Source organism: Lipotes vexillifer, unplaced genomic scaffold (genome assembly GCF_000442215.2).
Source record: "Lipotes vexillifer unplaced genomic scaffold, Lipotes_vexillifer_v1.1 scaffold1061, whole genome shotgun sequence".
Classification (NCBI taxonomy): Eukaryota; Metazoa; Chordata; class Mammalia; order Artiodactyla; family Lipotidae; genus Lipotes; species Lipotes vexillifer.
The window spans coordinates 1,068,745-1,090,755 of record NW_006789959.1 but is presented as its reverse complement, the minus strand read 5'-3'; the positions used below and the strand labels follow the sequence as shown (position 1 = coordinate 1,090,755).

Below are 22,011 nucleotides of genomic sequence, written 5' to 3'. Positions count from 1 at the left end.
AAACTTCTGAAAGAAAACACAAGAGGACATCTTTGTGGTATTGAATTAAGTAAGGAAAGCTTTCTTAGACAAGACAGAAGAAACAAAAAGGAAAATTTGATAAACTGCACTGCATCAAAATTTTAAAATCCTGTTAGCTGAAAGACACTGTTAAGGAAATTAAAAGATAAGGCACAGACTGGGAGAAAACCTGTGCAAAACACACATCTGTTAAAGAACACGTTTCCAGAATATAAAAGAATTCTTAGGATATATAAGAAACCAAACAACCCTAATAAAAAGAAATGAGCAGAAGACTTGAACACACAATTCACCAAAGAGACAGGATGGCAAATAAGCATATGAAAAGATGCACCAAATATTAGTCATCAGGAAAATACATATTTAAGTCACAAAAAGAGACAACCATACACACATTAGAATGACCACACTTAAAAAATAAATAAATAAAAGCCTTATAATACCAAATACTGACAAAAATACAGAGAAACTGAAACTCGTATAAATTGCTAATGGAAATGCAAAATGCTACAACTACTTTAGAAAATAGTTTGGCAGTTTCTAATAAAATTAAATATATACTTATCATATAGCCTAGCAATCCCTCTCCTGGGAATTTACCCAAGAGAATGAAAGCATATGTCGACACATAGACTTGTACTGAGTGCTTATTCTGACACCAGCTGGTGTACTGCAGTACAATTTTGGTGCTAACCACTAGCAGTTAACATCACATTCCACAGGTTTAAAGGCTCAGTCTCCAACCCGACTGCCCTTACTCCTGATGCCAGCCACACTTGGGGGTGCCCAGGCCACTGGTACTTTTGATTAATTGGCTAAAAATCCAGGGGTTACCACAATTCCCTCAGATTTGGTAATTCACTAGAACAGTTCACAGAGTTCAGAAAAGCAACAAATTATGATTACGGCTTTACTATAAAGGATAAAAATTAGGACCAGTCAAGTGAGAAGACACAAAGAGTGAGGTCTGGGAGGTCCCACAATATGGAGCTTCCATGCTCTCTTCCCTTCCCATGGAATCACGGTAGGTGGTCACACTTATTGGCACAGCAATGTGCTCTCCAACCAGGATGCTCTACTGAACTTCGATGTCCAGAGTTCTTATTGAGGTCATCACAGAGAGATATGATTGAAATCACTGGCCATTGACTGAATTCAATCTCCAGTCCTCCTCCTCTCCCCAGAGATCAGCTGGCTCAAAGCCCCAAATCTCTAATCACATGGTTGATCTTTCTGGTGACAAACGCCATCCTAAGTCAACTCATCTCCTTAGCATAAACTCAAATGATTGTAGGAGCTCATGAATAGCAAAGACAATCCTACTTTTTTTTTTTTTTTTTTTAATTTATTTTGCGGTACGCGGGCTTCTCACTGTTGCGGCCTCTCCCGTTGCGGAGCACAGACTCCGGACGCGCAGGCTCAGCAGCCATGGCTCACGGGCCCAGCCGCTCCGTGGCATGTGGGATCTTCCCGGACCGGGGCACGAACCCGCGTCCCCTGCATCGGCAGGCGGACTCTCAACCACTGCGCCACCAGGGAAGCCCGCAAAGACAATCCTAATGCTCACAAAATTCCATGGATTTAGAGTATACCTCCCAGGAACCAAATTCTTTATTATACAACAATGTTTATAGCAGCTTTATTCATAATTACCAACAATCTTAAAATAACCAAATGTCCTTTAACTGGTGCGTGGATAAAATAATTGTAATATGTCCATATTATGGAATAGTATTAACAAGAAAAAGGATGAGTTATTGATACATGTTAACAACATACATGAATTTCAAAAGCAATATGACAGTTTTTTTTTTACATAGGCATTGTAAATGCAATAACTATCTACATAGCATTGTCTTATGATCTGTAGCATCAGAGGAACGTATCATTTTTCTATAATTACATTTAGTTCAGGGTTTTGCAGCCTCAGTGCTATTGACAATTTGGACCAGATAATTCTTTGTTGTGGGGTGCTATATATAGGATATTTAGCAGCATCCCTGGCCCTACTCATTAAGAAGCTAACAGTAATTTCTCCAGCCCTGACAGTAAAAAATGTCCAGATATTCTCAAATGTTCCATGAGGGATAACTCACCCCCAGTTTAAAACTGCTAATTCAGTCAAACAGTTTTTTACAGTTTTCATAATCTTAAACATTTTGTGGAGACAAACATAACTTACATCAATGTAGGAAACTGATAGCATTCAAATTATGCTTTCCATTGGAAAACTCATCCAAATTTTGTATAAGTTAGAAACTTTAGAATAATGTTACTTTTCACACCAGAGCAAAAACATATAGTCATTTTAAGCCAAAATTATTAAAACTGTCTAATTTGTCCAAGTATTCCCTTTGTTTAGTAATATTATCTCATATTTTTCTACATTTACATACCTAATGATTAAAACAAGGACTAGCATTTTTCTTATTTCTTCTTGTTATACACATACAACATATGTATACTTTTGTTTCTTATGTTGTATCCCAGGCAATCAAGGCCATTAATTTAAAGAATGGATAACTTTTTTCACTCACCTCCTTCAACAAGTATTTGAGTTTCATTAAAGAGCTAGCAAACTTGCCCACTGAACTTCTTTGCTTTCTCTCTGAAAATTATTCTGTTCTTTCATTTTCAATTTATTTAAGTCTGAATTAGTTTATTTATGCAATCAAAGCAAGAGCTCCATTAACTTTAAGAGACTTTATAATTAACTTATTATCTATAGAGATAGGCAAAGGCACGTAAGTCTATCAACAAATACATTTAGAAAATACTTCATACTCATGTGATAAAAGAATTTCATCCAACTATGAGCAAGCTGAGGGGACTCTAGAGGACTTGACTGATGGATTTCTTGTTATTTCAGTATATATGCGTGTGTATTTTGTTTTGTTTGTTTTTAACACAAAGCTCGTTTTCATATTTTTACCTGGCTCATCATGGAGTTTTGTTTTTAAAGAAATGAGAAAGAAAAATCAGGCTACTCAGCACCCTTCAGGTTGCACAGAAAGTCATGAAGCTCGTAACAAACCAGAAGCAATCTTTTCCATCCAACCTGCAGTCCCATTCCACCATACATACAGACCCATTTATAAAACTTATAAAAACCAAGAAAAATGCTTAATTTCAACCACTCTTGCTCTAAAACCACATAAAACTAATTTCAATTTTTCTTAAATTTTTGTATGAACTATTTGATGGTTAATCTGAATCAGACATCCTCAGTAGTGCATATAAATGATCAATTGTTATGCTCACTCAATTCCCAGAACTTGAGACAATAAAGTGGATGAATGCCACCGGCATATACAGTATTACAATTATATACAGGCCATTTGTAAAAGGCTAATTACTTCTCTTTTACAAAGACAGAAAAGGTCCCCCCCCCACTTATACACACACACACACACACACACACACACACACACACACACAAGTAGCAGGCTTACTTTTACAACTTTATCCATGAATCAAAAATAAAGAAAAAAACTCACCGATTTGTTGTAGCAGCTTTGGAAGGAGGGAGGTCAGAAACACAAAGGATTGCAGGGAGCCACCATCTTTCAAGCAGGCACAAAAACTTTTTTTCTTTAATGTCTTTTTAAGCTTTTTGTGCTGTGCAAATAAGACAAACACCATGGAGGATTCTACCTCTGGCAGAAGAAACATCATTACTGGTGTAGGCTGCAATGTGAACTTCTTAATCCCAAGGCGAGACTGCTATTGGCCAGACTAAACCTATGTTTGAAATGCCAGTATGTTTTCTTAAGAATCCTCAAGATGCGCAAACAAAAAAAGCAAATGGCTGCTTGAGAGAGAATCAGGTCAGACCACAAAAAAATCAGCTTCCCAACATTGCTTCCACCAATAGAGAAATAAAAAATCTGTGCACTAATCAAAATCAGAACCAGATTGACCTAGACTCAGAAAAAGAACCAGAGGGAAGAAAAGTAGGAAACAGTCAGCAAGGGTGAACGCTCTAATTGTTGAATGAGGTTCATCCCTGGAGGCAAACTCAGTTCACCTGGGCATCCCAGGGGAACTTTCACTTGTCAAAGGAAAACGTAGATACAAGAGCACTTTAGGAAAGGCTTTTACTTATAAAGAAGGCTGCAAAAGAATTTTCAGGCTCTAGAAAGACTGGCTCACAAAAGAAAAAGGACAACAATCGAAAGTAAAATATCCCACAGGTATCAACGTTACTGAGTTAATAGCCTGGTCATGGGAGTAAAACAGCAATTTTCTCATGTAATCATCTCACATCTTTAAACATCAAGAAAAACCCTGCTTTTCTTGTTTATCTCAGTTGCAAAGTCCCTCTCTTCCCTTCCCCTTCTTCCCAACTATGTGATGCCTATTTGAATCAAGACAAGTTAAAATATTTGGTTTTGCTGCCTCTAGCTCTAGCCTTCTCCTCTTAAAGCAGGGCTAGGCATCCCATTTACATTCTCCCTGTGACCACCTGGAGGGCTGGGATAGGGAGGGTGGGAGGGAGGGAGATGCAAGAGGGAAGAGATATGGGAACATATGTATATGTATAACTGATTCACTTTGTTGTAAACAGAAACTAACACACCATTCATTGTAAAGCAATTACACTCCAATAAAGACGTTAAAAAAAACACAAAGAATTCTGTAACAGAAAAAAAAACTAGCCGCAGATTTGTCAGGTGTTAGCTTGTAGAGAAAAAACAATACCCAGAACTTAAGTCTTCAGTTCCTACTTTACTTTGTAAGTGAGAGCACAGATCAGTGGTTCTCAGTTGGAAGCAATTTTGCCCCCAGACATCATTTGGCAACATCTGGAGACATTTCTGGTTGTCATAGCTGGGGGTGGGGGAAGTGCTACTGGCATTATGTAGTAGGTAGAGCCCAAGAATGCTACTGAACATCTTTAATGCACAGTACAGCTCCCACAACGAAGAATTATATGCAGCCCAAAATATAAATAACACCACTGTTGAGAAACCGTGGCACAGACTCGAGTAAGATCACCTGTGTTGACATTTCAGCCTGATCACTTACCAGCTCTAAAACTTTGGTATGCTTGCGTTTTCCCATCTATAAACTGAAGAAGGTAATAGTATCTACACCTCAAAAAGTTGTGATTAGTAAGTGCTGTATAACTGTTGCTATGGGAATCTTTATTGGAAATACACAAATATGTTCCTCCAGCTTCTTGGATTGCAACATACATTCATAACATTATCACTATCTTTTCCCCTTTCATCTGCATCTGAATTCTGTCATGTTTCCACTTCCAGGTGTGGAGGCTTCTACACAAGGATAAATCTTAAAGATCTTCAGTGCAACTCATCGCTTTCTGTTAGCCATTTCTTTGAATCAAGGGGTTTAGTTGTGTAGAAAAGAGTTAACATAGCAGGTATGACTGCTGTCCTTTGAAAGGCCTGCTTATAGGGTTGGCCTTTGTTCTCAGCTATCTGAGAACTTAGATTTTGGGAGTACTCCTACCATTCCCAAAACTGATAGAAGTGGCTCAGTATGCGTAAACCGTTTGTACAAAATATATGGTTTATGTGGAACTCGTGCTTTCCTTCCAGGAGTCCAGAATTTTGGTGTCAAGCAGAGGGTACCTACATGACCTGCCCCCAATAAAAACTGTAGGCAGGGCTTCCCTGGTGGCGCACTGGTTGAGAGTCCGCCTGCCGATGCAGGGGACACGGGTTCATGCCCTGGTCTGGGAAGATCCCACATGCCGCGGAGCGGCTGAGCCCGTGAGCCATGGCCGCTGAGACTGCGCATCCGGAGCCTGTGCTCCGCAACGGGACAGGCCGCAACAGTGAGCGGCCCGCGTACCGCAGAAAAAAACAAAACTGTAGGCAGTCTTGAATTAGCTTCCTTGATTGGCCATGTTTCACATGTGCTGTCACAACTCATTGCTGGGGGGAATTAAGTGTATCCTGCAAGACTACATTGGGAGAGGAACTTCGGAAGCTCGTGCCCGGTTTCCCTCAAACTTCACCCCATGCACCCTTTCCCTTTCATTTTGTTCTATATCCTTTTGCTGTAAGAAATCTTTGCTGTACGACTAAAGGTCGAATCCTGAGAGGCCTCCTGGCGAATCACCAGGAGGGTGGTCTTGCAGTTTTCCAATAATTAGACCTGTTGTTTTATTCCACTCAATTATATGTAAAAGTTCATGTTTGCCAACTTAAAATGTCACATTTCATACAATTCTCATACACTGTGCACTGGGAAACAGACACTAAGTATAATTTCCACTCTATTAATTGTTTTTCTTGTGAAGTACTAGGTTCTTAGCTGCTGCCATTGTTCCTATAGATCAAACATAGCATCTCCCCATTATATATGGATTAATGTCTGGCACATATTTTAAAATCTGACCTATATTACATTTCTCTCTCCTCTTTGCATTTCCTAGTTACTACTCTTTTGATCACATCAGCAAGATAAGGATCTTTAAGCAGTAGCAAGTATTTTTCCTACTTCTCAGGAGACATACTCTATTATCCCTCACTGAGTTCATTATTCTGGTATCCAGGGCCAAATTCAACTCCAATATCTCCTGCTAATTTTTCTAACTGTCCTTTTTCTTTCAAACACTGAACTTTGTATACGAATGACAAGCTAAAAAAACAGGAAAAAAGAAACGCCAAAACACCATCCCCCAAATTCATGGGTTTTTCTATATAGTTTAACTAAAGATGCCTCACCTTTTTTTCTCCCCTACTAAGATTTTTTTTTTTAACCACGTTCCTTGGGAACACTATCCTCAAGCTATTAATAGGTATTTATGACAAAAGATTCTGTAGTTAACTAAGTTTGGGAAGTCAGGAAAACAAAGTTAAACAGGGTTATTCATTATATAACTTTTCAGAACCTTTGATACAATCATTTGAATTGTGAAGGAACATTTTAGGGTTTTGAATAGTATGTAGATTTACATAAGTTACATAAAAGTACAAAATTATTCCTTCAGGAACATCTTAAAGGGACCACTATTTTACAGTATGCATTTTGAGAAACACTATGCCTGCCCGTGGTAGGGTAGGAGTAATCACACTGATGTCTGAGAAGACTGTGGATATACATCCAAGAAGCCTGCAAGGACTATCGCCAACTAGGCAGAGCTACATTTCTGAGTATTGAATCTATTGCCTTTAGAAACGAAACCTCTAAAATAACAGGCAGGCTATGAATTTAAAATGAGATCAAACAAAAATTGTTAATGGATTACTTATAGATCTTCCTCTCTATGAGAAAGTTATAATTTTGCATGTAGGGAAGTATGAAGTTTTTTTAACAAGTGGTAGTAAATTAGCTGCCCCATAAAAGGAAAAATTAAATTCAGTTAGCTGTAAGTCAGTAATCATTCAATAGTTCATCTATCAACCTGGAACTTGAATTGCTTGATTTCTAAAATGAAAGCAAAATACACACAGATAATAAAGACAAGTGAGCAAGCATTTTTTCAAGTAATAAAAATACATCACTACTAAATAAAATTCAACAAAAAGGTTTGTTAATACTTTATTAGTATTTTCTAATGGACAAAACATAACGCAAACCAAATAAAAGTTTTAATCTTCTTTTTAGCTCAATAAAAATAACTGACATTCTGATTGTTGTTTCTTCTTTGTTAAAGAAGTATTGATAGAATAGTTAGGCACACAGTTGACACTTACTGTACAATGAATGATATGCACAAGTTATCTTTTAACACTTATAATCCTAAAATGTGCTCTTTATATTTTTCCCTTGTAATACAGGAGCCATGCTCCTATAAGCAAAATTTACTAACAAAAGAATTTTACAAGGAGTGACAAAAAGACTTTTAAAACAAGTCCTTAAATAAAAGGATGCAGCAACAATGGAATGTAAGTTGTTGGGTTAAGAAGACAGCTTAAACTAGATCTCAAAACATTAAAAATTCATTTATTTTACAATTACTCAAATACACATGCATTAAATGAAAATATTGCACAAATTAAAATTTTAGATTGTGAAATTTTATATTGTTCTTAATTTTAAAAAAATTGGTACACTTTCCTGGTAGCACTTAACTGTGTGATTTTTTTCCAAACACCAAAGCACAAACTTAAAATGAAGGAACTGAAATATTCAAGGTTTTAAATTAAAAAAAAAAAAGAAAGAAATTAAGGCTAACCAAGTGCATCCATTAGTCAATGGCACAATTGTTTTCAGCAACTATCAGAAAACCCTAATCATAGGAAATGCCCATCTAACCCTTATATATAAATCATACAATCAATTTTTTAGGTGAATTAACTATAAGTTAGTAGTGATGGTTTCTAAAGTTTATGTTACCTGAAAAGTCAGAAAACCCAAACAAAGAATGATTAATTTAGAAGATTCTTGCCTAAAGGCACCACTGACTTAAAAACACATTCAAAAATCAAATACCAGAAGACATAAAGCCTCTTCATGTATATATTCATATATGCAGTAAATGCATTAAATGTAATAACTTTATTAAACATAGTACACTGTACTTGACTTATGGGTTAAATATTTTACACACAGCTCGACCAAGTCATTCAAAAAGTATCTCTAATTTTAGCATGACCACGGCTCTCTCTGATGTAAAACACAGATGTGCAAGGAAAAGATGCATAACCATTTACACAGACTACCATTTGACATTTCTGCTTTTGAAATATAAACTCTTTTAAACAAAAATTATTTTAAAAACCCATTTACTCAAATAGTTTTTGGTATGACTGCAGTTCTCTTGCAGGGCTCCATGAAAATTCACAATCCTGCATGACCTTTCTTTCCCTGGTTGATGGCCAGCGTTCCTCACATTATCTAGAAATGCTTTTTCACATGTACACGCTAGGCTCTTACTCTTAGATTTATTTATGTCAAAAATATACTTGAAATGGGCAGGGGTATATCTGAAAATCATTGCACTTACGGCCATGCTGATGCTTCCTACAGACATGTTTCACATATCTTTTCTTCCAAAGCCTGGGGCATGAGGAGAGACCAGGGCAGGAAGACACATTGAGAAGAAGAAATATTGTATCTTCCACCAGAGTCAATAAGGATCTTTTCTCATTTGGAAGTTTAAATGAAAGGGATTTCATTTACATAATTCTGAAGACATGCAACACAGGCTGAAAATATGCATACTATAAGTATGCACAACAGCATTATTAATAAATATGATTATTATTATAAAGCTTTAAAGGAAGGCTTTATTCTATTCGGCTTCACTTTGTAAGTAGGATCTCAGTGACAAGAAGACAATAACATCTTGTTCCAATCTTAAAGCTCCCAAGCAACTGGGATACCAATACTCTGTCCCTTTATCTTAAGCACCTGGACGTTCTTTTAATACCAGCATCTTGGCTCAGTGGTCTGATAAATAGCTTCACTATTTTAAGGTTTTAGTGTTAAATATTTTTAAAACAAAAAACCCAAACCCTTAGTCAGTGGAAGTATTTAAAACTATGCAGAAATCCTGCATACAAAACATATGAAGACTTCCAAGACTGACAAATGGAGAATGAGAAAACTATAGGAAATGCAGAGGCTCCAAAACTGGAAAAGGTATTTCGTTGTTGTTGGTATAAAATTATTTTAGGGACTTAAATGTATACACCGAGGGGTTTTGCCAACTTGCTTTATTTAGTAGAATTTTACATTATGCAAAATATAAATAAAGCCTATTTTAAAAAATATTATAGTTCTGTTTTATTTATTTTCATATATGTACACTATAATAGAGTTAAGAATTTGTATGTTTACATACGACTAATAAACTCATTTAATCCTTTGATTTGCTATTTTTGCAATCACCTAACGTATGTCTAGATCACAGTTTAAAACCATCATATAGTAACTTTCAATAGAGTACTGTTTTTTAAATTTCCACATTTTTAGACGTATTTGGCAGTTCTTTCAACAAATTATAGCCCCTATTATATAATCAGTAATCTCTTAAAGAAAACTGTAATAATTTTGTAACTTAACTAAGAGCCATCATAACTTCTTTTTACACACAGAATGCCAAAATAAAGCTTATGACTGAGTACTGTTAAGAGCGAAATAGAGCCCTTAAGACACATAAAAATCAATTAAAATCTGTTTTCTACCAATGAATAAAAAATCCAATGCAATTTCTGTTTTGACTGGTTTTATTTTATACTAGGTTTTTACTTTATGTCACAAAACTGTAATGTGGATATGTTACTTCATATTTTAAGGGCATTCTGTCACTTTCCCTAGACCTGAAACAGATGTTCCAAAGATCACTCACCTGGCTATCTACACTATATCAAAATTCTCAAAAAGACCTATAAAATCATTATGCAAAACAAATCCCTCCAAACAGTACATTGCACAGTTTCCCACTGTTAAACAAATCAGCCAGTTTATCTGTGAACTCTTGTTTTGTGCTTTCCTTAGCTCTCATATATACACTCTGGCACTTTGTCATTGCTGGAGAATGCTGATTAGTTTGAAACGGAAGAGACCAACGTCATTCTTGCTTGAGATGGGGGCAGTATCCTCTCAGTGTTGCAAAAATATGCACCAAATCACTTAAGACACAGAAATCTCTCTTGGTAGTGGCTGGATTATAGACAAGGATGAGAAGAACCACAGTCTTATGGATGTATTAATAATCTATTTTGAGACACTAAAAGACTGGTGCAGACACAACAGTATATGAGTTAAGCCCCAGAAGATCCGTCCATACCATCAGTCCTGGACAAAACGAACACCAGCTTCATAGATTGGAGTGTCACCTTTTCTGTAAAGAAGGTGCTTGAGTAGTCTGAAGTTTCTGTTTATATTTCTGCATCTGCTTTGACCGTGAATGCAGTCTGTTGAAAAGGTCACGGAATTTATACTGTGGAAATAAGCTTTCCAAAAAGCCTTCCAAAAAGACATAAACCATCCTCCTATTTAACTGGTTGTGCTGAAACATTTCAAAAACACGAAGAATACCTTTCCGTGTCGTCTCAGCCCCAATAATGTGCTTCAGTTCATCTAAATGAAGTGGGGGAGAGGGGAAATAAACACAATTCATTATTCAAAGGAAATCCAAGGCCTAAACTATGCTAAGTATGTAAAGTACAAAGCAGAGTAACTGATAAGTAGCAAGTATTCAGTTAATGACCTTAATATAAGTTTAATAACTGACTTAAAACTTATATACGTTTGCAAGCATGCATGCACTTACACAATAGATACTGTGAGACAAATACAGCACAGGAGAAAGTAGGAAACCCCAAATTAGAGTTGTAATCTTGTCCCTTAATACCTATATGATAAATTACCCACCCTGAGTTTGCATCCTCATCTGTCAAATGGGAATTTATAATAACCAATATTATTACAACTGTAAGAATTTATAAAGCCTTGATGAGATGTGAAAAGTGATCTGTAAACTCTAAAACACTAAACACATACTTCTACTACATTTAATGCAGTCAGAAATACTATAAGAAAATGTGTGAAAGTTGATCTATGATTTCAAAAAACTTGCAACACAGAAACAGTACCATTAAAATACTAAAAGCATAAAGACACTTACAAGGAGGGAATGCAACATGAGATAATAAGGAAAGGTTCCCTTCAAGGAAGTGACAACTGAAGTAGATTTTGCTACCTGGGCAGCATTTTCATAGGTGCAAACAGATGAAGGATTTAAGAACAGGAATGAGCAAATGAGCACAAAGTGGAAACAAAAACAAGACAGGCTCAAGAAATGGGGTAGTAAAGTTTGGTTGAATTTTAGGATTCCTGTAAGAGAAAGTGGTGAAAAAAATGGAAAACTGACAGTGCTGTGACTGTCAGGGTAAGCAAGTTTGGAGTTTACTTACGGGCAACATGAAGTTACTAGAGACACGTAAATATGGGAGCACCATGTATTATTCTTTTTTTTCTCTTTTATTCTTGAATTTTATTTTTTTATACAGCAGGTTCTTATTAGTTATACATTTTATACACATCACTGTGTACATGTCAATCCCAATAGCCCAATTCATCACACCACCACCACCACCCCCCGCTCCTTTCCCCCCTTGGTGTCCATACATTCGTTCTCTGCATCTGTGTCTCTATTTCTGCCCTGCAAACCAGTTCATCTGTACCATTTTTCTAGGTTCCACACATATGCGTTAATATACGATATTTGCTTTACTCATTCTGACTTACTTCACTCTGTATGAGAGTCTCTAGATCCATCCACGTCTCTACAAATAACCCAATTTCATTTCTTTTTATGGCTGAGTAATATTCCATTGTATATATGTACCACCTCTTCTTTGTCCATCCATCTGTCGACGGGCATTTAGGTTGGTTCCATGACCTGGCTATTGTAAATAGGGCTACAATGAACACTGGGGTGCATGTGTCTTTTTGAATTATGGTTTTCTCTGGGTATATGCACAGTAGTGGGATTGCTGGGTCAAATGGTAATTCTATTTTTAGTTTTTTAAGGAGTCTCCATACTGTTCTCCACAGTGGCTGTATCAACTTACATTCCCACCAAGAGTGCAAGAGGGTTCCCTTTTCTCCGCACCCTCTCCAGCATTTGTTGTTTGTAGATTTTCTGATGATGCCCATTCTAACTGGTGTGAGGTGATACCTCATTGTAGTTTTGATTTGCATTTCTCTATTAATTAGTGATGTTGAGCAGCTTTTCATGTGCTTCTTGGCATCTGTATATCTTCTTTGGAGAAATGTCTATTTAGGTCTTCTGCCCATTTTTGGATTGTGTGGTTTGTTATTTTAATATTGCGCTGCATGAGCTGTTCATATATTTTGGAGATTAATCCTTTGTCCATTGATTTCTTTGCAAATATTTTCTCCCATTCTGAGGGTTGCCTTTTTGTTTTGTTTATGTTTCCCTTTGCTGTGCAAAAGCTTTGAAGTTTCATTAGGTCCCATTTGTTTGTTTTTATTTCCATTACTCTAGGAGGTAGATCAAAAAAGATCCTGCTGTGATTTATGTCAAAGAGTGTTCTTCCTATGTTTTCCTCTAAGAGTTTTATAGTGTCTGGTCTTACATTTAGGTCTCTAATCCATTTTGAGTTTATTTTTATGTATGGTGTTAGGGAGTGTTCTAATTTCATTTTTTATGTGTAGCTGTCCAGTTCTCTCAGCACCACTTATGGAAGAGACTGTCGTTTCTCCATTGCATATCTTTGCCTCCTTTGTCATAGATTAGTTGACCATAGGTGAATGAGTTTACCTCTGGGATTTCTATCCTGTTCCACTGATCTATATTTCTGTCTTTGTGCCAGTACCATATTTTCTTGATTACTGTAGCTTTGTAGTATAGACTGAAGTCCAGGAGCCTGATTCCTCCAGCTCTGTTTTTCATTCTCAAGATTGCTTTGGCTATTCGGGGTCTTTTGTGTCCCCATACAAATTTTAAGATTTTTTGTTCTAGTTCTGTAAAAAATGCCATTGGTAATTTGATAGAGATTGCACTGAATCTGTACATTGCTTTGGGTAGTATAGTCATTTTCACAATATTGATTCTTCCAGTCCAATGGCATTGTATATCTCTCCATTTGTTTGTATTGTCTTTCATTTCTTTCATCAGTGTCTCATAGTTTTCTGCATACAGGTCTTTTGTCTCCTTAGCTAGGTTTATTCCGAGGTATTTTATTCTTTTTGCTGCAATGGTAAATGGGAGTGTTTCCTTAATTTCTCTTTCAGGTTTTTCATCATTAGTGTATAGGAATGCCAGAGATTTCTGTGCATTAATTTCATATCCTGCAACTTTACCAAATTCGTTGATTAGCTCTAGTAGTTTTCTGGTGGCATCATTAGGATTCTCTATGTGTAGTATCATGTCAACTGCAAACAGTGACAGCTTTACTTCTTCTTTTCTGATTTGGATTCCTTTTATTTATTTTTCTTCTCTGACTGCTGTGGCTAGGACTTCCAAAACTATGTTGAATAATAGTGGTGACAGTGGACATCCTTGTCTTGCTCCGATCTTAGAGGAAATGCTTTCAGATTCTCATGATTATCACGAGAATTATGTCTGCTGTGGGTTTGTTGTATATGGCCTTTATTATGTTGAGGTAGGTTCCCTCTGTGCCCACTTTCTGGGGAGTTTTTATCATAAATGGATGTTGAATTTTGTCAAAAGCTTTTTCTACATCTAGAGATGATCATATGGTATTTCTTCTTCAATTTGTTAATATGGTGTATCATATTGATTGATTTGCGTATACTGAAGAATCCTTGCATTCCTGGAATAAACCCCACTTGATCATGCTGTATGATCCTTTTAATGTGTTGTTGGATTCTGCTTGCTAGTATTTTGTTGAGGATTTCTGCATCTTTACTCATCAGTGATATTGGTTTGTAATTTTCTTTTTTTGTAGTATCTTTGTCTGGTTTTGGTATCAGGGTGATGGTGGCCTTGTAGAATGAGTTTGTGAGTGTTCCTTCCTCTGCAATATTTTGGAAGAGTTTGAGAAGGATGGGTGTTAACTCTTCTCTGAATGTCTGAGAGAATTCAACTGTGAAGCCATCTGGTCCTGGACTTTTGTTAGTTGGAAGATTTTTAATCACAGTTTAAATTTCATTACTTGTGATTGGTCTGTTCATGTTTTCTATTTCTTCCTGGTTCAGTCTTGGAAGGTTATACCTTCCTAAGAATTTGTCCATTTCTTCCAGGTTGTCCATTTTATTGGCACAGAGTTGCTTGTAGTAGTCTCTTAGGATGCTCTGTATTTCTATGGTGTCTGTGGTAACTTCTCCTTTTTTATTTCTAATTTTAATATGAGTCTTCTCCCTTTTTTCTTGATGAGTCTGGCTAGTGGTTTATCAATTTGTTTATCTTCTCAAAGAACCACCTTTTAGTTTTATTGATCTTTGCTATTGTTTCCTTTGTTTCTATTTCATTTACTTCTGCTCTGATCTTTATGATTTCTTTCCTTCTACTAACTTTGTGTTTTGTTTGTTCTTCTTTCTCTAGTTCTTTTAGCTGTAAGGTTAGATTGTTTATTTGAGATGTTTGTTGTCTCTTGAGGTAGGATTGTATTGCTATAGGCTTCCCTCTTAGAACTGCTTTTGCTGCATCCCACAGGTTTTGGATCGTACTGTTTTCACTGTCATTTGTTTCTAGGTATTTTTTTATTTCCTCTGTGACCTCTTGGTTATTTAGTAATGTATTGTTTAGCCTCCATGTTTGTGTTTTTTACGTTTTTTTTCCCTGTAACTGATATCTAATCTCATAGCATTGTGATCAGAAAAGATGCTTGATATGATTTCAATTTTCTTAAATTTACTGAGGCTTGATTTGTGACCCAAGATGTGATCCTGGAGAATGTTCCATGCACACTTGAGAAGAAAGTGTAATCTGCTGTTTTTGGATGAAATGTCCTATAAATATCAATTAAATCTATCTGGTCTGTTGTGTAACTTAAAACTTGTGTTTCCTTATTAATTTTCTGTTTGGATGATCTCTCCATTGGTGTAAGTGAGGTGTTAAAGTCCCCCACTATTATTGTGTTATTGTCAATTTCCTCTTTTATAGCTGTTGGCAGTTGCCTTATACATTGCAGTGCTCCTATGTTGGGTGCATATATATTTATAATTGTTATATCTTCTTCTTGGATTGATCCCTCGATCATTATGTAGTGTCCTTCCTTGTCTCTTGGAACATTCTTTACAGTCTATTTTATCTGATATGAGTATTGCTACTCCAGCTTTCTTTTGATTTCCATTTGCATGGAATATCTTTTTCTATCCCCTCACTTTCAGTCTGGATGTGTCCCTAGGTCTGAAGTGGGTCTCTTGTAAACAGCACATATATGGGTCTTATTTCTGTATCCATTCAGTGAGCCTGTGTCTTTTGGTTGGAGCATTTAATCCATACACATTTAAGGTAGTTATCGATACGTATGTTCCTATTACCATTTTCTTAATTGTTTGGGTCTGTTTTTATAGGTTCTTTTCTTCACTTGTGTTTCCCACTTAGAGAAGTTCCTTTAGCATTTGTTGTAGAGCTGGTTTGGTGGTGCTGAATTCTCTTAGCTTTTGCTTGTCTGTAAAGATTTTGATTTCTCCATCGAAACTGAATGAGATCCTTGCCGGGTAGAGTAATCTTGGTTGTGTGTTCTTCCGTTTCATCACTTTAAATATGTCATGCCACTCCCTTCTGACTTGTAGAGTTTCTGCTGAGAAATCAGCTGTTAACGTTATGGGAGTTCCCTTGTATGTCATTTGTCGTTTTTCCCTTGCTGCTTTCAATAATTTTTCTTTGTCTTTAATTTTTGCTCTCTGAGCTTCCTGGACTTCGGTGGCTTTTCCTTTCCCATGTTAGGGAAGTTTTTGACTATAATCTCTTCAAATATTTTCTCTGGTCCTTTCTCTTTCTCTTCTCCTTCTGGGACCCCTGTAATGTGAATGTTGTTGCGTTTAATGTTGTCCCAGAGGTCTCATAGGCTGTCTTCAATTTTTTTCATTCTTTTTTCTTTACTCTGTTCTGCAGCAGCGAATTCCACCATTCTGTCTTCCAGGTCACTTATCCGTTCTTCTGACTCAGTTATTCTGCTGTTGATTCCTTCCAGTGTATTTTTCATTTCAGTTATTGTATTGTTCATCTCTGTTTGTTTGTTCTTTAATTCGTCTAGGTCTTTGTGAAACATTTCTTGCATCTTCTCGATCTTGGCCTCCATTCTTTTTCCGAGGTCCTGGATCATCTTCACTATCATTATTCTGAATTCTTTTTCTGGAAGGTTGCCTATCTCCACTTCATTTAGTTGTTTTTCTGGGGTTTTATCTTGTTCCTTCATCTGGTACATAGCCCTCTGCCTTTTCATCTTGTCTGTCTTTCTGTGAGTATGGTTTTTGTTCCACAGGCTGCAGGATTGTAGTTCTTGCTTCTGCTGCCTGCCCTCTGGTGGATGAGGCTAAGAGGCTTGTACAAGTTCCTGTTGGGAGGGATTTGCCCACCAGAGCAAAAGAGCTGGCTTTTCCTCTGGTGGGCAGAGCTCAGTAAGACTTTAATCTGCTTGTCTGCTGATGGGTGGGGCTGGGTTCCCTCCTTGTTGGTTGTTTGGCCTAAGGCGACCCTACACTGGAGCCTACCTGGGCTCTTTGGTGGGAATAATGGCGGACTCTGGAAGGGCTCACGCCAAGGAGTACTTCCCAAAACTTCTGCTTCCAGTGTCCTTGTCCTCAGGGTGAGCCACAGCCACCCCCCACCTCTGCAGGAGACCCTCCAACACTAGCAAGTAGGTCTGGTTCAGTCTCCTACGGGGTCACTGCTCCTTCCCCTGGGTCCTGATGCGCACACTACTTTGTGTGTGGAGACTCTGTTTCCCCCAGTCCTGTCGAGGTCCTAAAATCAAATCTCGCCAGTCTTCAAAGTCTGATTCTCTAGGAATTCCTCCTGTTGCCGGACCCCCAGGTTGGGAAGCCAGATACGGGGCTCAGAACCTTCACTGCAATGCGTGGACTTCTGTGGTATAAGTGTCCTCCAGTATGTGAATCACCCACCCAGCAGTTATGGGATTTGATTTTATTGTGATTGCGCCCCTCCTACTGTCTCATTGTGGCTTCTCCTTTGTGAATGTGGGGTTATCTTTTTTGGTGAGTTCCAGTGTCTTCCTGTTGATGACTGTTCAGCAGTTAGTTGTGACTGTGATGCTCTCGCAAGAGGGAGTGAGAGCATGTCCTTCTACTCTGCCATCTTGAACCAATCTCCTATTATTCTTCTTATTCATAGTCAGGACCCTATAGCAGGGGCCTCAAAAACAATACTTTATTGCTCTTGAAAGAAACATGCAACTTCCAAAATGTATATTTCTAACTAGGGTACAATATCATTTAAAGCAAATAGTTTTTAAATTTACTAAAAAACAGGTGAGGGATTATGTATATATAAAAATATATACTTTTACATCTATCCTCACTTCTTTCAAGTCTTCACATAAGTGTCATCATCTCAGGGAGGCCCCCAATGGCTATCCTATCTGCAACTGCAACTCAACTGACACCTTCCTTTTCCTGCACTGTCTCCTCAGTACTTACCACTATCCAACATACTGTGCTTTATCTATTTCTTTCATCTGTTTTCTGTGTCTCCCTAGTAGAATGTAAACTCCAAGAAGGCAACGATAAGTGTAAAGAATAGTGTCTGGCTCATGAAAGGCTCTCAATAAATATTTACTGTATAAATGCATTAAGATTTCTTCCAGCCACATAACTGAGTCAGTCTACAGCACCATCTGGTTTATTCTAACAGTATATTAATATCCTAGGTTATTGTTTCTTTTTATTTTTCTAAAATGTTATTTCTGTCACTTGCTTTTTATCTCCAAATGCAACAGTATAGTCTATAGAGCAGAATAAATAGCTATGTGGCAAATTTCCAACCTGTCAGAAGACAAAGTTGATTAAAATCTATAATGAAAATATAGTTTAAATTAAAAATAAAATTATATGAAAAGAAATAAATATTGAGAACTTAAATATTTTTCTATTCTCTACATCCACAATTAAAATGTGAAGAGATATCTAGGTATTTTCAAAGATATTTATAACCAAAGAAGAGATCAAACAACCACCCAACTACACAAAACTGCTCTTATTGAGAGAAGACAAAACGGACAAAGTGAATCTAAATTAGTGAGACAGCAGTGTTCTAAAGTAACTCAAATTAGACCAACAGAATGCCACTATGTATACTTTCTTTAGGATCACGTTTTAGTAAAGATTAAGAATGGGCCAATCAGTTGTTTCAAAGGGATTCTTTGAAAAAATGTGTTTGTTCTCTTAAGTAGAACAAATATTCTTCCTGAAAACCTCATACTTCATATACTTTTATCAGCCCTTTCATCTGTCACAGAATTTATCATCAACTTCATTCTCAAAATGTTTCAAGGCAGCAAAGTGAAGTGGTTAAAAGCAACACTTTTTATTCAAGTGGTTGAAAGCAGTGGCTTTCAGGGAACTCAGAACTGAGTCAGAGTCCCAACACTCACTTACTAGCTATAAACCTTGGGTGACTCACTTAACCCCTTTGAGCTTCTGTTTCCTCACATATAAAACTGTGATGTTAACAGTACCTAGGCTTCATAAGGTTGTTATGAGGGTTAGTTAAAGATATATGAGAAATGCCTAGCACAGTGCCTAGTATATGATAAGCCATCAAATGATAGTTATTATAGTCAAAAGGCAGCTATACTTAGCATGATCAATGCCTTAAATTCAGAAGAAGTACAAATTAATAAGATTTATTCTAAAAATGTTCACTTACCTGGCATAATTGAAAGTAACTTAGTTTTTCCTGCAACTCTTGTTCTCATTCGAATAGCTTTATCTCTGCATGGAACAGTCTCTGCTAAAATGCCATTTGGCCAAAAGGTATCTCTATTTAAGAAGATTAAATAAATTTTGTAAATATTTTCATTTTCTAATGATACAAGTTGGTAAAATTATTCCAATTTTCTACAGAAAACACAAATGTAAACAGAAAAAGGAAACACTTCTGCAATTTTATATAGGTGTGATATTCAACAAACAGTAACTACATACAGGGTTCAATTTTAGGTGTAAAAGGATATATACAAGAAAAAATAACAGAAGTATGCCCTGGAACAACTTAAAACTAAGCCAATATAAAACAAATTCTGCACCCACACCTTAGAGCTGTATTGATTACAATGTTTCTTTCACATATTTAATCCATTCTCCTTTACTTTCACAGTGTGCTTGATTCCTGTTCCCTAGTTCTCAGGCCAAAGGTAGGAACTGAGCACAGTAACTAAGCTTACATCTGGGAATTGGTCTGAGAGAAAGAGACTGCCCAGAGTAGTCCTTCTTAACTCTGACTGCACATTAGAAAACACCTGGGAGCTTTAAAAGAGCTTAAGGACCAGGGCCATCACCAGATTAACTAAATCAGACTGTTTGCAGATGGGACCTAAGCATTAGTACTTTTTAAAGCTCTCCAAGTGATTCCAGTGTGCAGGCAAGGTTGAGAATCAGTGCTCCAGAAGAACAATATTTACCCACCCTGAAACAGAATGAAGGTGCCAGGGCAGGTGGTACAGCTTTTAGAAACAGTATGGTATTGTGAGGAGAAACTTAGCTTCAGATTAGAGAGACCTGTTTCGCCACTGTCCAGCACATGAGGCTTTGGGCAAGCTGCTTAACTTCTCAAACCCTCAATTTCCTTGTAACAAAACGGAGAGAAAAATCCCTATCTCATAAAATAGGATAAAATCAGAAAGTATACATAAAGTAGTTGGACAGTGCCAAGTAAACAGTGTTCACAGTTCCCTTCTTTCTGTTACTTCAAAGTACGTGATGCTGTGAATGTTTACGCCTTGCTTATCTCTCGCTTTTAGAAAAGTCGTTTATTTGTCTGCCATGGCATGCTTTCCTTGAAGGGACTGAACCTTACCTCTCAGTTCCTGGTAAGAGGGCTAGACACAGAGAAGGGGTTCAGAATATTTTTGTAGAATGAACATATGAATTGGAGTATCACTACTCTTAATCTGAACCTTTTCAGAGGTTCAAATAGTTAATAAAAATTTAGACCATGGACATACATATTTCTAAATTTCTTCATTTAAAATCAAGGTTAGCAGGGACTTCCCTGGTGGTGCAGTGGTTAAGAATCCGCCTGCCAACGCAGGGGATATGGGTTTGATCCCTGGTCTGGGAAGATCCCACATGCCACGGAGCAACTAAGCCCATGTGCCGCAACTACTGAGCCCACGTGCCACAACTACTGAGCCCACGTGCTGCAACTATTGAAGCCCGCCCACCTAGAGCCCATGCTCCGTAACAAGAGAAGCCACTGCAATGAGAAGCCTACGCACCACAACGAAGAGTAGTCCCCGCTCGCGGCAACTAGAGAAAGCCAGCATGCAGCAATGAAGACCCCATGCTGCCAGCCAGCCAGCCAATCAATCATCAATCAAATCAAGGTTAGCAAATACAACTGAGAAAAATTAATCCTGGAAACTAGGTAACCTGATTATATGACCATGCCATGTCTACATTAATATTTCAATTATTTTAAAGCCACATTACTATGATAAAATGTAGCCTAACATCTTAAAGATTTTTCATTTATACTTTTTTCTATTCTGGTTTTAAAAAAACAAAGATGAATAGGTCCATGGGACAAATGTTTATAATTCTTGCAAGTCTTTTTGCTCATCAGTGATGACTAAAACCAACTTTAAGGCCAGGAAGAGAAGGAATGCAATGAAAGTTAGTGATAACAATGCTCAACTCTGTACTATCTGAAAGAAGTGACTGTGTCTTAAGACATACCTGAAACGTTTCACTAAGTCGGCTACTTGCTCAGGTGAGGTCATCCAGTCAACATGGTCAACTATTTTTCTGAAAGTAAGGAAATTCAAATGAGTAAGGTCAAGATTTTAGAAGGTGAATAAAATAAAGAAACATTACTTTCATGAAATAAGCAACTTAATTTGTATGAAGATTATCTCAGAGCAATAGTCTGCTTTAACGATCTTCAAAGACCCAGAGAAGGAAATTCACCTACAAAAGGTTGAGCAATCTACTTCCAGAAGTAAAACTTCAAAAGCTAAGTAAGATCAGCTCTAAGTAGTTTAAGAAAAAAAAGTGGTACCTATTAATAGTATCACCATATGTGGCTCTAATAAGCTGCTGAAGTAGGTTTTTGATATTCCTTCGCAACCACTGATTTCTCTCTTTTAAGTCGAATACTTCATCCATGAGAAGCAGCATTACCCTAAGTGGAATATTGTCATCCACCTGACAAAATATGGGAAGAAATAAGGATACGTTTATTTGAGTTACCTATCTACTATGAATGGCTAATTTTGCTGCTTTTACCAAATGATTGTTACTATTTACAGGTCGGAGAACAAGTTCTACTACAGCCTTTGTAACCAACATTTCATTCTAATTTAGAAAAAATATTTTTAACAGCCATTTTGACAGAACACAGAATTTTACAACTCTACAATGATGAATAAATTCCAAGGCTGTAGGGAA

General features: G+C 37.0%; 1 protein-coding gene across 2 annotated transcripts in view; it reads right to left on the bottom strand.

The window, feature by feature from the left end:
* Positions 1-9,728: 9,728 nt before the first annotated feature.
* SNX13 (sorting nexin 13) overlaps positions 9,729-22,011 on the bottom strand; it is a 154,953-nt gene continuing 142,670 nt past the window's right edge. The window contains exons 23-26 of one of the 2 annotated variants that reach the window (XM_007463059.1): positions 21,623-21,768; positions 21,301-21,369; positions 19,271-19,383; positions 9,729-11,025 (exon numbers count right to left, since the gene is read on the bottom strand). In XM_007463059.1, the coding sequence (XP_007463121.1) occupies positions 10,778-11,025; positions 19,271-19,383; positions 21,301-21,369; positions 21,623-21,768 (576 nt within the window). In that variant the 3' untranslated portion in view covers positions 9,729-10,777. The remainder of the gene's footprint in view (positions 11,026-19,270; positions 19,384-21,300; positions 21,370-21,622; positions 21,769-22,011) is intronic. The other variant, XM_007463058.1, reaches the window with a different exon arrangement.